The sequence below is a fragment of the Rattus norvegicus genome, chromosome 4 (genome assembly GCF_021556685.1).
Source record: "Rattus norvegicus strain SHRSP/BbbUtx chromosome 4, alternate assembly SHRSP_T2T, whole genome shotgun sequence".
NCBI classification, from domain to species: Eukaryota; Metazoa; Chordata; class Mammalia; order Rodentia; family Muridae; genus Rattus; species Rattus norvegicus.
In genome coordinates, this window is record NC_141537.1 from 14,663,727 (window position 1) to 14,680,931 (window position 17,205).

Sequence of the window (17,205 nt, forward strand, 5' to 3'; positions counted from 1 at the left end):
CGTCTAGTTCCCAAGGCAGGTCGCCGCCATGCCAGAAATATACATCCCAACTCCATGGCAGCCCAGTGTCTCCAGCAACCACACACTCTCTTGAACTCAATTAAATCACCACATGAAAGAACTCACAACACAATAACCTCTGATCCAATTGATAAGATATAATTGCCCACCTAAACATACAAAGCCCTATACACATCCATCCCTTAAGAACATCCATAACAACCTGTGAATGTGCAGAGAGGAATCTTAACATCCGCCTCCATGTTCTCTCTCTTGCTCCAGGCTCTTCCTCCTCTCTAAAACTTTTCTCCCACCCATCCTTCCTTCACATCCAATGAGAGGCCTCGCTCTATCCTGTACCTGCCTTCGCCTGCATAATGACATCACCCTACAAATGTCAACAGAAAGAGACTCTAAGATGTGGGCGGTCAGCTCAGCGGTCTCTCAGACGCACCGCTGAGAGCTTCATGCTCTGAAAGCCATTGCCGATGGCTCTGCAGGAGTCGCCACTGTATGAACAAACAGACTCATAAAAAATGCCACAGATGTCACCCATGGCATTTACCACCAGGGGGGAAAAAGGGAAAAATGTAGACAGGAGTTTGGGTACCTAAAATTAAGCATGAGGCTGGGGGATGGCTCGGCAGTTAAGAGCACTGACTGCTCTTCCAGAGGTCCCTGGCTCAATGTCCAGCACCCACGTGGTTAATCTGCACAACACCCTCTAACTCATGGCTACCAGGTACTGCACTGCTATCTCCTAGTAGGTGGGGCGGGAGATATGGAGCTGGGCAGGAAGCTGGCCTTGTCTGTCTTCCAGAGCTAAAGAGGAGTTAGCATGCTCTCCCGTGTCTATGAGCCCTCCAGTGCAGAAATCAATACTTGTTGCTTAAGAAAGAGTTGGTGGCTGGGGATTTAGCTCAGTGGTAGAGCGCTTACCTAGGAAGCGCAAGGCCCTGGGTTCGGTCCCCAGCTCCGAAAAAAAAAAAGAACCAAAAAAAAAAAAAAAAGAAAGAAAGAGTTGGAAGCTGCCATGATGAGCCGTGACCACCTGGCAGCTATGCTGGCGTCTTAGGCTTTCACGGGCACCGATGAACTAGTTGAAGGGAGGACAGTAAACCACACTCAACATCAAATGCCCTCCATCTCCCTCCTTCCCACCTCGCAATCTAGAGCACCAGACAGACCCGTTGGAAGATTGGAATCTCTAACCCAACCTGAAAAGCCAAGTGAGGTCGAGTGCTGAGGAGACGTCTCAGTCAGAAACTGTCTGCCGTACAGACACGGGAACCTGCGTTTGAATCCTGAACTCCATGTGAAAACTCAGGCAGAGCACTGAGCATCTGTACCTCAGGGTTGGGAAGGGAAGAGGCAGAGATGGGGGATTCCTGGAGTTCCTTGCCTGCGTTAGTGACATCCATTTTCTGTGAGCGATGCTGTTTCAAAACAAAGAAACACCCTAAGGTAGAAAGCGGTGGAAGAAGACATTTATAGTCAACCTCCGGCTTCCACATGCACTTCATCTGGACATGCATATATACCCGTACATACACCACACACACACACACACACACACACACACACAGAGAGAGAGAGAGAGAGAGAGAGAGAGAGAGAGAGAGAGAGAGAGCGCAACAGCCAGTGGTCTCACTGATTACATCTTGAGAATTGTTCATGGGCTAAGGAGACAGTTGAAATTAGAAGAAAAAGTAAAACCAACCAGTTTTGAAATGTAGTCCAGAACCATCTGTTCAATTTTCTTCTTTTCTACACCCTGCAGGTGTCTCAGTAGATGGTCTCTTAGCTCAGACACCATCTGAAAACAGGACAGGCACTACATAAGTCACCACAGGCCTATGCACGCCTGTAACTGATTTTAATTAGGACCATTATTAATATTTCATATAAACATGAAAAACCCACGCTCTTGGAAAAATCCACCCCTGCTCCCCAAAAGGTACACGACTCTCAGTTGTCCTCTGCTGGCATAAACATGGCTTCAACATTTCTCTCAGGAGGAACTTCTTAACCAAAGCCAGTGGGCAACTGGGAGTCCTTCAGCCCTGAGGAGAATCCTACAAGGAAGCTCTTGGCTCCAGCTTTGAAGTTACAGGCTTTGAGAGACATGGAAAGATTGCTCCATGGAGAGACTGTGCTTGCTCCATGGAGAGACTGTGTCTCACAGAGAGACAGTGCTCTGTGGAGTGACCGTGCTCCACGGAGTGACCGTGCTCCATGGAGAGACAGTGACCTCAGCAACGAGACACAATGCCACTGTATTTCAATTCAGCCTCTTGAATGAGTTAGTTCATTGGACTTTTAAATTTTCTTCTATGAAATATTGTGTACATTGGCTTACTAAACTTTTCTGTAATGCCTATAAGTTACTGAAAATTAATGCCTGGCTCAATCCTCATATAATCCTAACACATGGGAGGCTAAGGCAGGAGGGTCTGGAGTTCAAGGTCAGGTCCTCCTAGAGACACAGTGAGCTCACGTGGGCTACGTAAGACATGGCTTGTGGCTCAAACAAATACACAAAATAAAATATAAAATTTAAATAAACTTAAAGGATCTCAAAGTTCCTCGTCTGCATGAACATCTTAGCCCTGCCTTACTTGGGTGTGCACATGAATTCTAATGTTTCTTCCTATGTAATAACTCCTCTATGTCATTAAACATTTTACACCAGCTTTAATGACTGGATGTATTTAATTTTGTAAAAAGTAAAATTATTTTTCTTTCTTCTACCTGTTTCTTTCACTGTTGTTAATAACTCTACACACACGTGTGCACAGGTACAGAGGCACACGCATGTGCACACACAGATCTGACAGAAAAGTTTGCATCAGTGTCAGACACTGGGGTAGTGTCCTGTCATTCAGGAGTCTCACTGTAAAGAGAGAGCTAAAAGGGTTTGCTACAGCGACAACTTGTCAGTCAGATCCAGTTCCTGGAAGTGGAACTGGTTGGGTCTCATACTTTCACAGATATCACTGAAATAGTTTGTTCTGGTTTTCAGTGCGGGTCACGAAAACAGCCAATTCCCTGTCCTGAACCTTGTTAATAATCATAACTTTGTCAATTTGATAGACAAAAGGCAAAACCAGGCCATGGATATGGTCCATTGGGTAAAAGTGTCCTGTAAGTCTGAAGACCTGACTTCAGATCCCAAGGACCCACGTAAAAGCTAGAAGCAGCGGTGTGTGCCTGGAATCACAGAATATAGACATATATACACACACGTACTCTTTATCACCGTTTATGATTATATGCTTATTCTTGTGACTAACCCAACCCCTCTTCCCAAGAGGGCAGAAATCATTCACGTTCTGTTTGCCACTGGATACCCAGGCCCACGGTGCTGGGAGCACCTATTGTTCAAAAGTCAGCAGAAAATACCATCAGAACAATCAGCAGTCTGTCCTTCCTACCGTCTCTGGAGACCACTGCCGGACAGCACTTCAGAAGCACACGGACTACTTACCAGGCCCATGAGCAGCCTCTGGTGCCTGTCTTCCTCTTGTAAGAGGGGTATTAACCTTGGCTCTGAAATTGAACAGAGGAGCAGTCATGGGGAGGGTAGTGGTCAGGAAGTGGGCTAGAACCACACCAGCCAGTTCTTGACTTGAGCCCCTTAACCCTAAGAGGCCTAGCTGTAGGGATGCCAGGCCTCCGTAGTAGAGCCATGTGACTCCCTTCTACCTCCGGAGCCCATAGTGTAGTGGCTGTGACAGCCCCTGAGCAGACGGACAGTCAGCCACTGGGACAGACAGTGCTGAGCAGACAGGGCTGATGGGCACAAGTCATCAGACTGAAAGGACAAACTGTGAGAGTTAAGCCAAATGTCACTTTCCCCACTCTGACTGACCCTGCCTAACAAGACAGACAGGCAGGCTGGCAGGCAGGGCTTCCCCAGGTCTCCCCTAACAACTGTCCTATTGGGTTCTTCTCTCAGAATCTCTAAGACCACAGAGCAGGTATGAGGACAGAACCCACAGGCTGATGTTTTCTCCCAAAAAGGCATGGGTGCTCTATGGCCCCTCAGGATAAACACTTTCTCCACCCTCCTCAATTAGCCCTCTGGATAATGATGAAATAACTCAGAATACGCATTTAAAGACCTTAATTTGCAATGTTTTAGGCAATGACAGCTTTCCTCTCAGGAAGAAAAGCACAAGACAGAAAGGAAAAGTTTTAAAGAGCACTGAGTCACTGCCCGGCAAGATGCTGGCAGGCCTGGCACTACGGAGAGCCTCGAAACCTCCCCTGGACAGCAAGAAAGCCGCCCATACTACACAGCTTTCAGCCACAGCAGGAAGATGACCTTGGATCTCACACATTATGCCCTGTCTGGTAGGGTATAGTCCCTGGTTATAGGCAAGGATGGTCTCTTCAGGCTGAGGTCAGTTCCCTGTAGAGAAAAGCCACCTTCACGGTTCACTGGGCTGTGTATACAGCTGTTAGGCTTGCTGCTACACCATTTCCAAGTTAAATGTTCGTTACGGTCCCCACACGTATGAAAAACATCCAAGCCCATAAGACAGGAGTAGATAAAAACAGTTTCCTGAGGCCAGCCTTCATGAAGCATGATCAATATCGCCAAGGCCTGGGCCTGGGTATATTCACTGTTCTCCCTCCATTATCACAGAGTAAACCTCCTTGCCTGTGGAGACTTAAACCTCCCAAGACTCCCTCTCTCCTCCATCAAGGGAAGGGGTCCAGCCTACACCCCTTGTTCCCTACACTAGACACTGACTAGGTATTCTCTAATGGACTCTGTCCTTTCCCCTCATGCTAGCTAGCCCCAAGGACAAGGTTCAGGCGCTTATGGTTGGCATGTGGCAGCTGGCTCTAGACTCCAAGATGGTGTCCACCCACAGAACCACACTGCTTATCCAATGACCCATCTTTGCTCCCCTGGGACCAAGCCCAGGGTTAAGACCTGATGTGAACCAAATGGATGGGACATGTAAGTCAAAGTCTCTATGCAATGAGACAGCTGGAGAAGCAGCAGCTCCTGCAAGAGAACACCAAGTGCACCCGGTGGATACAGCCAGGGGCCAGGCTAAGAGATCAGCGCTGAGAGGAGAAGTGGGAAAACCAGAAGACTCCATCAGCAAACACACTCAGAGGCTCACCCTGGAGGTCCTGATACTAAGACAGATATTGAAATGGTATGTAGCAACTGTGACAGGGTGATATTAAGAGCGTTTGCTATCCATGGCACCCTATTATGTGGCTGGGAGTGATTTTCTTGCCAACCCATTGGTTAGGAAGAAAAATGTTACAAGCAAAGCACGGACTTTAACACAGGTCTTTCTTACCGAATGTTTTCATTTCCATGTTAGAAATCACCCTGCAAAAGTTTATTAAGAAAAATGTTAGGTGTTTCCCCCAGTTAGTGTTTATTTTAGTGTTTATCTCTACAACAGAAGCATCATGTTAAAACCTTCGATCCACAGCACCGTGCAGAGATGTCTCCCCTTTAAAGCCCCACAAAACCACTGCAGAAACTGTCCTCTGGCTACCCGAAAACTTTAATCAGTATACCGAGAGGCACACAACCCCAAATCCCAAAGGCCTTCAGAGCCAACAACAGCAGGTTATTTAGAAAATAAGCTCTCAGTTATTGGAAATAACGAAGGCTAAAAACAGAACAGGGGTTGGAATGAGGCCTGCACTTTCAGCCCTCGGCGATGACTCATCCACCCAGAGAAAACGCTTTCAAAATAAGAGCAGGTCCCGCCAACACAGCCCACCAACCGTTCAAACAAAGCGACCTGCTGCGTCTTCCGTTCTCAGAGGTACTCGCTGATAAAAGCCCCCTTGACCGTTTATCCATGACAAGTCGCCAGTTTTAGGCTGAGTGTCTAGAGAGGCATTTCCCGAGAGACACCCCAGCGCCCAGTGGTCTACAGGAAGCCAAGGGCAGCAGTTGACTGAGAGAATACCCTGCGGGCAGCCAACCGGGCCCACGATAGGCAGCCTCTGATCGTACTCACTTCACAGCGTTGTCAAGAATGTTCCTCACGTACATTGTGGACCTCCTTTTTCCCGTTCTCTAGGGGTGAGAACATGTGAGGATTGAGGAAGACTGAATTTTCGTGGATAGCTTTTTCGTTAGTAGCAAGAACAAATAGCAATATAGTTAAGGGTTGGAAACTAATATTATTTCCCACGTAAGAAGAGCAGCTGCTTATTCTCAGAGGACTCAATACGGCAGCAGTGCAGGGGTCCTAGGCATTCCACCTAAGCTCTGTCAATGTTTCTGTCTGATATAGCCACACTACAATACCACAGTCAGGAAATGGATATGGTACACTGTGTGTGTAGTTCTAGGCCATTTCACCATGTGTGTAGCTTTACTACAGTGTACCGCCATGATCAAAACACAGAACTATCTCATTTTCCCAAAGAGCACCCCCTATGACCAATCCCTTTACAGTCTGCCTCATCAACTCTTTCTCCTCCCAACCTCTGGCAAACACTAACTGGGGGAACACCTAACATTTTTCTTAATAAACTTTTAGCTATTCAAGTAACCTAACAATGTCTGAGACGTGATCGTACTCATTACTTTTCTACTATGAGTGAGTCACGTGTCCCTTCTTTCCATTACTCCAGCTTCTCCTCAAAGAACAGGCAGTATAGAGCAGTCCTCCCTGCCCACTGGGTTTCACTGGGGTGATATGCGTGGTGACAGAGGACAGCATGGCCAGCATGGGCCAGCCTTGCGGCTCAGCCTCTGCTGCTAGCCGTGTGTGTGACTCACCTCTTCAGAGATCAGGTTATGCCACTCTCTCCTCACGACGCTGTTGTGGTAGTGCAGGTGAGGCTTGGTGTACTTAATATACTCGAGGTTGGAGTTCAGCTTTGCCCAGTACCCCTTCAAGCTGTAGACCTGGAGACAAAAACAGCATTAGCTTGAAAAGCAGGCACCGTGGTCTCTCCTGTAGTAGGGACCACATCTCGTTCCATGCCTCTCGGGTGTTGGCATTTCTGAGCAACTCCATGTTTCACAGAACAGGGTCACCCATGAGAATTTGCAAATCAAGAGCCTAGCCTCTCTTCTTCTTTTCTCTTCCTGTTTACAATAGAGAGAACTACAGTTCATTTCCCAAAACTAAGGACTTCCGGGTGGGTTTGGCTCTGTACTCAAGGCATTTCCTCCCTAGAGAGCGGTTCTCCTGGCTCGGGTGGTGTCACCACACTGTCCTGTCAGAAATGTGCTTGTAACTGGAACAGGCTCGTTTCCCTTCTAAGCTTATTCACTTCCAAAAACCAGGAATCGAAACGATGACATAAACTCAACTTCCCAATAACTGTTAAATTCTCCCAAACAGAATCAGTTGGTCTTCAGATCTTTGAATTATTAGTTATCATTCTATCTTGAAGAACATAACCGTTTTTAATAAATAAAACACTATGCTAATGTATATTTAATGTTGAAGAATACCGTGATGCTGTCTGTAGACGTGGGAGGGAGTCTGGTGAGCTTTCTCCTGGGATTTCCAGCTTCCTGTGTTCTAGAACAAGAAACTGGACAGGGCACAGGGACAGCAGCAGATGTGGAAACAGTTTACTAAGAAAAGCTCCACGTCCAGGAAAGGAAGCAAGTCAGAGCTGGGAGAGGAGTTGGGAACTCAGTGGCAAACACCGTAGAAAGCTCTAGGGCTTTATCTCCTAGTCTATGAGGCTATTCACGTAGCACAGGCTGTCTCATGTGTGCCCTGCTACACATCGACCTTGGTGACAGCAGCGTTCTTTCCGTTGTACTCTCCTGTCTCACTGGGATCAACTGGTTCTTCTAATATAGTCTTATCAAGATAAATATATCTATAAGTATTTGGCCAGGGCTAGATATATCTGACCTAACTGGTGCTTACTGTGATGACACTCTTAATAGGATTAAAAAAAAATAAGAGAGTTTATGCTCATGGGGTCCCCTCAAAACATAAGCTAGTGCCTTTGTTAGTGGCTACCCTCCAGAAGTTGATGCTAAGCCCTATAGCTGAAAATACTACATATTCAAATCACAGACCATGGAGAAATCGAGGTGGTACAGACCTGGAGACTTCATTCCTATTGGTTGATCACACTATCTGTGTGTACTGGCCAGCTTCCGTACTGTTAGAAGGTGCTAAGCATATTACTAGAGGATAAAAGTACTCATCGATTCTGTGAACTCAGCCACTTACACAGCTCCTCAACACTCAGGGGGGGCAGAAAGGCTGTAAGAGCAAGAGGCGGGTGGGAAAACTACTGTAAAACAATGCTTTCCAGACAGGACGGGGGCTATGCACACGTGACCTCACAGCAGCTGTGAATGCGTGTGCAAAACCTGCACAAGACCAAGCCAGTGGGTACCGGCATGGATGGGGAAGGGGCTTACAAAACGCCACCCTGTCTAACAAGCTACCTTTGGGCAGCCCCTAGAGGCTGGGCACGGGAGTGTATTAGTTTGCTCCAGGGATGCAGGCCCTGAGAGGCTGCCCATATTGTAGTGGATAGAGCAATAGATGAACATTTTGGCAGCACTGAGAGCATTTGGTGAGTTTTAAAGAACCACAGGAATTTGGGAGGGGAGTGGTGAAGAATGGGGAGGAGGTGGAGAAGAGGGGTGGCTTTGATCAGATTGTGCTTGGAATGGCTAGTTATGTTCTGTTTTGTTTTCCGTCAAAGTGACCCAAGCGAGAGTCACCTATTGGCAGCCTGTGGGCATTTTCTTGATTGATGATTGGCATGGAAGGGTCCAGGCCACTGTGAGTGCTGTGGTCTCTGGGCAGGTAGTCTGGGGGGCCCAGAAGAAAGCAGACTGAGAGAACTGGGCAAGAGAGGGAGCCAGCCAGTAAATGCTGTTCCTCCACAGCCTCTGCTTCAGGTTCTGCCTCCAGGTTCCTGCTTTGAGTTCTTGCCATGGTCTATGATGGACTATAACTGTGCTCACTAAAACTGTGCAACTCACTATAACTGTGTGCTCCTATAACTGTGTGTCCCTATAACTGTGTGTCCCTATAACTGTGTGCTCCTATAACTGTGTGCCCCTATAACTGTGTGCCCCTATAACTGTGTGCTCCTATAACTGTGTGCTCCTATAACTGTGTGCCCCTATAACTGTGTGTCCCTATAACTGTGTGCTCCTATAACTGTGTGCTCCTATAACTGTGTGACCCTATAACTGTGTGCTCCTATAACTGTCCCTTGCTATAACTGTGAGCCTACTATTGTGTGCTCCCTCTAAGTGTGCACTCACTGTAACTGTGTGCATGCTATGACTTCGAGCTGTAACTGTGAGCTTACTGTAACTGTGTGCTCGCTATAACTGAGCTTGCTATATCTGTGCATTCAAGTAAACCTTTTCCTCCTAGGTGGCTTTCAGCCATAGTATTTGTCATAATGCAAAACTTAACTAGGGAAATGCATATATGAAATTTTTTGAATAGTAAATTTAAAAGGGGGGATAAGTTAAGAATAAGTGAGAGCTTAAATATACTTCAATCACACACACGCTCACACACACACACACACACACACACACAATGCTCTAATATTAAACAAAAACGTAGCAGAAGTGTTATTATTGAAAGGGCAACAATGGTTTCACATAGATTTTGGAGGCTCAATAAAGCAAGTTATGTGGTATTGTATATTTAGAAACCTGAAAGGCCTACATGGCTACTGCCCCTTCTCTCAGAAATGAAAAATCTCAGACCCTTAAACTGAGATATATTCCCAGAGTAGCTGGGAATGCTGGGATCAGGTCCCACTCCTTAACTTTTCTGTGGTAACTCCTGGCCTTTATTTATAGTAAACCTATCTTACCTGTCCCTTCTCCCTAGTTCGTAATAATAATAATAACAACAATAATTATTATTGTTATTATTATTATTTAAAGCAATAATTATTCTTATTCTTCGGTGTCACCATCCTAATCATTAGATCAATACTTCAGTCTTATCTCTACAGCCCTTTTGGTTTCCTTACATTGGCTATAAAATCGAAGTGCCCAAATCAGAAAATTAGCTGGTGTTGTGGTGCCATCTAGTGGCCTGTTTGGTTAAAGGCAAGCTTGCTTTGCCACAGCAATCCACCTTGGGATTTGCCCAGAGAGAGAAGGACCAATACGAAGCTCTTTGGCTTCTCTTTTTTTCTTCTCCTCCCCCTCCCTCTCCCCCTCTCCCGCCCCCTTCCCTCCTCCTCCTCCTCTTCCTCCTCCTCCTCTCCCTCTCCCTCTCCCTCTCCCTCTCCCTCTCCCTCTCCCTCTCCCTCTCCCTCTCCCTCTCCCTCTCCCTCTCCCTCTCCCTCTCCCTCTCCTTCTCTTTATTTAGAAAAATCTTTGAGGGCAGTAAGATGGCTCAGTGGGTTAGCTTGCTGACCTGAGTTCTATCTCTGAGCCCGACAGGGTGGAGAGAGAAGATCAACTCCCACAAGCCCACGCAGACGAGCCCACACACACAAATTAATAAATAAATACATTTTAAAGCTTGTTTTCTAATCATAGTCTTGAGTTAACTAAGAATAACAGAAAAAAAACTGTGAGCGTGACCACCCTTGAAGGGCGCTAGAGCGCCGGGGTGAGATAGAGTGCACGCACACAAGGATATTCCTGGGGCATTGTTTACATAGCTTGTACTAGACCACCGAATAAAAAGATGTTGAATCCCTGTTCTCCTGAATGACAGCATTCCCCCTTAGAGGGAGGATGGAGGCTCAATGCCTCAGGAAGCTAACAAGACTGGGAAAGCCCTTCTTATAATTATGCATAATTAAGCAGTTACTGAGGAAGAAGAGACTCATCTAGAGAGCTACTGACACCACTGCCCAGGGATTACCCATGAACCTGTAAGCAGCTTCTCATCCAAGTGCCTACAGGTGATCCAATAAAAGAATTGGTTCACCAAGCTATGCTTGGGTAGAATTATTTCTTATCTAAAGGAATAAAGCCCCATCTGAAATGAGCAGACATTTATCTGTGCCTATCCAGGAAAAGTCACCCAACAGAAGACAAAAATCTGCATTTAAAACAAAACAAAAATGAAAACTTAGTAAGAAATAGCGCTAATCAAATAACAGAGGATTTCTGCTGGCCTATTGTAGCCTCCATGTTCTCTTACTGTTGGCAAATGCATGAGCACAGGGTTGGCAAGGCGATGTTTAATCTGCCAACACTCAGAGATGACTGTAAACCGAAAGGCCTGTTTGGAAGACACAAGGCCCAGGGAAATAGAACAAAATGAAGGATGAAGACAGTGTGTTCAACCGGACGCTTGGCGAGTAAACAAAGCCCGAGAGCCCAGAACGCAGACTGTGGGTTTGGATCAGCTTTGGAAAGGCGAGAGAAGATGAGTAGGCCTTTGTTGTCTGTGCTGGACAGCAGCCTCTCGCTTGTTTTCCAGCCTCAGCAGCCCTTTAGAAGAAACCCTGACATCTGCTTGAACTGAATGGTTTTGGGGAGTGGTCTTGGCAGAAACAGGAGATGGGTTAGAGAATGACAATCTGGGAGGAATCCCAGAGCCTAAGTGAGTGCCAACCTGTGTGTTGGTCCAGAGAATATAGTGTTTGTTTTAATTTTATTTTACCTTTAAAAGGTGTTAGATGCTTTACCTTGAAGAAAGAGAAGAAAATAGAATGTGGACATCCCCACCCAATCAGCCCAGCTCAGTATCACACGTGGTGTTTGGGCATGGTGGGGGGACTCAACTGACACTTGACTAAAGGAGAGTTGGGGGTGGGGAGAGCTCCAAATCTGTCCCCAGGAAGGACAATGCAAAATGACAACCAGACTTTTTGAGATGCAGTCACCACCTGCTGGAAAAGTAGAGCCCTTCGTTTATTTTGAGACTGTCTCTCTGTGTGGCCCTGACTAGCCTGGTACTCTCTTTGTTGACCAGGTTGGCCTCAAACTCGGAGTTGAACCTCCTGAGTGCTGGGATTCGATGTATACACTACCATGGCTAGTTCCTGGTGTACTTTTTAAAATACAAAAATGAGGACTAACTAGAGAGATGTCTCAACAGTTAAGAAAACTTGCTGGTCTTACAGAATGCCTGGGTTTAGCATCCACAGGGGACAATTCTATACCGCTCCAGCTCCAGGGATCCAAGGGGCATCTACAGGCACCTGCATACATATAGTGTACATACAAACATACAGGCACATGCAGATACACATGAATACGTCTTTAAAAATATACAAAAGAGCGCTATGAACAAAGTATCTACAAGCTTAGCTAGTCCTTGCTCGAGGGTCTGGTTTAAGAAGTAATCAGACTCTCAAGGAATGGCCAAACAGCATGTTTTCCCCCTGCACAAAGCGGAGTTTTTACATTTTAACTTTGGAAGAAAATCATTCCCATCTCTTCTTCAAAAATCACCTCGCTTTGTTTCTGAAGAGGCCATAAAGCAATCACCACATGCAACTAATCACAACGATCGATGACACGAAAGGGCCAGTTACACTGAGGGAAGCTTCCCAGTTGGGATTTGGATTGCCAATTGATCCAGAAACAGAACCTGTGGTACGGGCTCATCTGCAAGTAGCTACCAGCAATGAACACCTGCCTCCGTTTCTCAAAGACCCTCCGGCTTTGGTCCTACTTCTGCTGATCAGTCAGCATCTTAGGGGAGGGGGCCCAGCCTGAGGGACCCCGCTCCTCTCTGTGCCAGGACCCAGGGAGCAAAGCTGAGACATCACCCTTCCTGGGATGCTCAGTGGCTCACATCTCAGGACCGACTTCTGCTTGCTGTCCAAAGAAATCCAGCGATGTGTGCATCATGTCCGATACACATAAAATGCAACAGCAAATGTCTTTGTGGACAGAAGATCGAAAGGCAGCATCCTAAACTAAGAGCGCTGGGTGGGAGTATCCCCACATGTGGCAAACAGCTGGAACTCCTGGGGCTGAACACTAAGACGGCTGCAAGCACACGGCTCTTCTTCAAGGAATATATATATATATATATATATATATATATATATATATATATTCTCAGGAATATAAATAAGCTGCCCCCTGCTCCAGTATCTGGCAAAATCCCACTTCTTTGACCCACCTGGGGAGTTTTTTCAGCCATTCTGTTCTGTTTTTAATAGGCTGGGCAGTTTGAAATATAATTGATAATTATGACCACCTTCCTCAACTTTGCTTTCTTGAAGCCTAGCTGATAAGGAACAGAAATAATAATTTTCTAGCTGGGTTTGGCTCTCGGTTTTATAGCTAGCAGGTAGGTAGTCTGGCTATCCAATCTCTACAGAAATGGCAAGAATTCGTTCACTACCCTGAGCCTCTATGAAGAGTAAATAACGCTCATGGTATCATAAAATTATGTTCACAACAACATTCATTGAACTCAATTACACTCCCGCTGCCAGGACACATATGCAATCCAAACTTTGGAAAATCGTAATCCCTCCCCCCATCCCAGAACCAGCTTGGAACAGTGCTTCGTTTTCACCAATAAAAGCAATAATTCTAAAGACTCAATGTAACAGTGAGTTGTTACATTGTGGTTGTGCCAGTATTTCAGAATGCCAGCAAATGACGGTATCTGTCTACACTAAGGGGCTCCAATGAGAATTAGTACCTTTTGTGCTTCACCAAGCAACGGATTACACTTTTGCTCTGTCTAGTTAAAGCAGCTTTCAAACACTTCGAATGGAGAAGTATATAAGCAAAGTCTGGGTGAACCACTCAGGTGGCAAGCACCTTGTATTCAGACACTCAGGTGCCCTGCATCCAAGAGACGGCAGGGTTCACAGCACATGCCCTAAGCAGGCGTACTTCACGTCTCCCCAGCCTTCTCAGTCTCCAGTCAGGTTTCAGTAATCACTGGATATGTGATTAAATATATTAATAATGTCTGATTTGGAGCCAGACATGTGGCACACACTTGGAATCTCAGTCCTTGGGAGGCTGAGGAAGGAAAAGATGGAAGGAAGGAAGGAAGGAAGGAAGGAAGGAAGGAAGGAAGGAAGGAAGGGAGGGAGGGAGGGAGGGAGGGAGGGAGGGAGGAAGAAGAGAGAGATTGAGTTAGAGAGAGAGGCAGAGAGAAACTGGGAGAGAGAGAGAGAGAACGAACTACTTTGGTAAAACTGCCCAGTCCTCTGCTTGAAGCACACTCTCGCCTTTACTCCTATAGTTGAGTAAGCCATCGCTTCCCTCCTTGGTTTCCTGTGGTTAAATAGTTTTAGTGGTTTCTCTTCTCAGTATAAAAGTAGGTGCTATTTTTAGCCTTTTACTCAAGTTGCTGCTTCCCCAGAGCAGCACGTAGTTTACCAAGGATCAAAGCCCTCCTAAAGAAGGTCAGTCTTGACATTTCTATAAACCATGGGCCTTGTTCCCATATGGTAGCTTTTTTAAAAAAAACAGAGCTTTTTAATATTTTTAGAGACGTACATAAACGTTTGCCTGCAGGTATATAATTACATATGTAGCACAGAGATGTCTTCTACCTGTACAGACCAGAAGAAGATGTCGGATCCTTAGAACTGGAGTTACAGACAGTTGGGAAACACCATATGGGTACTGGGACTGAACCCAGGTCTTAAGAAAAACAACAAGCCATCTCTCTAGCTGCCTCCCCATGACATGTTTTTTTAAGATTATTTAATAAACCATTTACAAGGAAGAAGCTTTGTGTCTTTCAGGTGATGGTTTAATTATAAAAATAACAGGTGGACAAGCCCAAATCATAGCCCATTCTGCTCCTTCAATGACACCATCAACTGATGGCTCATAAAAGACAAACATCTGCTCTTGAAACTGGGACAGCCCAGTAAGATGTGGGTAAATTCAGTGTCTGTCAAGTGTCCATTTCTTTTTTTTTTTTTTTTCTTTTTTTCGGAGCTGGGGACCGAACCCAGGGCCTTGCGCTTGCTAGGCAAGCGCTCTACCACTGAGCTAAATCCCCAACCCCAAGTGTCCATTTCTTAGACAATCATGTCTTCCTTGTCACATCATGAGGTAGGATGGATTGAGTTGGGTTTCAGGGATCTTTAAAAAAATGATGACCAATCCAAACCATAAAGCCATAGTTGTCACCTCCTAAAGCCATCACACTGTGGATCAGGAACTACACATTCAAATCCAAGGGGACACATCTGGGCTACAACCCTAGACTACGTACATGTCACGGTGGGAGGGGACATCTCATCGTGTTGCCCTCCCTTCCTTGACTTTGGCAAGAGAGAGGAAGTATAGTCAGAGGACACTTAAAACTAGTCAATAATGGAGAGGGGCTGGAGAGATGGCTCAGTGGTTAAGGGCACTGACTGCTCTTCCAGAGGTCCTGAGTTCAAATCCCAGCAACTACATGGTGGCTCACAACCATCTGTAATGGGATCTGATGCCCTCTTCTGGTGTATCTGAAGACAGCTACAGTGTATTCACATAAATTAAATAAATCTTTTAAAAAAAAAGTCAATAACAATATCGTGAACCAATAGTGAACTGGCTTCTAATAAGTCAATTAGGACAAAAGACAAAAAGGGCCTTCTCGTTATCCTAATACTTTTAAATGAAAACACACAATGTTGATAAGGCTGTAATAAAACCAACAAATTCCTAAATCCTTTTGTTCTTCAATGAATGTATATGTATGTGCGTCTCTGTGTGTGCGGGCCACACATATGTGGGGAGAATGGAGGCTGGAAGAGGGCGTGGGATCCCCTGGAATGGAGTCAGAGGCCACTGTGAGCTACATGATGTGGGGCCTGGGGACCAAGCTGGGGTCCTTCAGAAGAGCAGCAGCACTTTCGACCTCCGAGAAATTTCTTCAGCCCCCTAAATCCTTTTGACCATGTAGATAACCATAACTTCCATTGAATATTAGTTTAGAAGAAATCAAAGCTTTAAAAAAAATGTCGTAGTGTTTTACCGTAAGACAGTCTCAACCTTGAACCTTAGAGGAGTAAACCAATAGAAAAACTGTATGTATAAAAATATATAAAAACGAAATATTATCTTTACTGGATAAAAGAAAACAGTGTGGTACTAGGACTTACACCCAAGATCTCATATATGTGAGGCAACTACCTTACCTAACCAAGTTATTTTCCCAGGAAACATTTGGGTAATGTCTAGAGAGAGTTAAATGCCCAAAACCAGATCAAAAAAATTCAAAGGAATCATTAGAGTTCATTATGTCACGCAAAAACACTAAAAGTGTTTACGAGTTTGTATCTGATCAAACGCTTCTAGATTACCATAACTACTAAATGAATTCTACAAATCTATGACAGAGACGAAGAAAAGTGGAGAGAGTGGGCGGTTATGGACTGGAAACTACAGAACTGCATTAACTTTCTTCTGACCAATCATGGTGGTAACAGATGCCTGGAATCCCAGCAAACGAGGGGGCTCAGAGTACAGGCGGGAAGGCATCTGTCTGGCAAGCACCTCAAGGACCCAAGTCCAACCCCAGCATGAAAACAGGACAAAGAAAAGAAACCCTCAGTGGCTTGTCAGTTAAATGCCATGGTTCGTAGTGAGAAGAAGCAGCAGGTTGTCCCCTATACAGCATGGCCTTCCCTGTCATCCTCCTGCATCAGGAAGGTTTGGCTGGCTCTGCACTTGCTTCTGGACAGTTAGTCAGTCTATTTTCAATGGCCTCTTAGGACCCAAAGAGCCAACAAACCAGTGTCCATCTGTCTTCTCCTGCCCCAGTATATGACGGGGACCTTACAACTGGTCCTCCCCAGCTGTCCATGCAGCGCCAAGGATCCAAAAGAATCAAACACAAATAAAAGGGCTCAGCACAAGGGGCAGCAGCCGCTGCTGCCAGGAACTAAACCTCCCCAGGCTAGGCCGGGCTGTAATTACCAGACGTAGAGCCAAACCCAGCAGAGGAGCTGAAGCTTTTAACTGCCAGGATATTCTTTTCTACTCACCACACCCCCACCCTCCCTCTGTAGCTAGAAGATTGCAGACAGACACAAAGCCCCCTTCATGACAGTGAGGCCATCCAGCAAGCCACCGCCTCACTTTAGAGGAATGGAGAAGCTGCTCTGAGAGAATCTAGAAATCCCAGCCCAGTTTACTTAAAGCTTTTATGGCCGGAAATTGTGTGTATGAGGGTGCAGGGGGTGGGGGGTAGGTATGTGTGTGTCTGTGTGTGTGTGTCTATGTGTGTGATTGGCGTGTATGTGATGTGTGTGTATGTGTGGTGTGTGTGTGTATGTGTATGTGCATGCATTCATGTGTAT

The 17,205-nt window shown here is 45.8% G+C and overlaps 1 protein-coding gene across 4 annotated transcripts in view; it reads right to left on the reverse strand.

Moving 5' to 3' along the window:
- Gsap (gamma-secretase activating protein) overlaps window positions 1–17,205 on the reverse strand; it is a 94,338-nt gene that overhangs the window by 11,251 nt on the left and 65,882 nt on the right. For 2 of the 4 annotated variants that reach the window (XR_015685520.1, XM_087657146.1), the window contains exons 20-25: window positions 6,776–6,904; window positions 6,006–6,064; window positions 5,328–5,359; window positions 3,488–3,549; window positions 1,721–1,816; window positions 1,350–1,436 (exon numbers count right to left, since the gene is read on the reverse strand). Coding sequence is in view for 2 of the 4 variants with exons in the window: in XM_087657146.1 (XP_087513272.1) it covers window positions 1,350–1,436; window positions 1,721–1,816; window positions 3,488–3,549; window positions 5,328–5,359; window positions 6,006–6,064; window positions 6,776–6,904 (465 nt within the window). In the remaining 2 variants the exon portion in view is untranslated. 4 annotated transcript variants of the gene reach the window in all.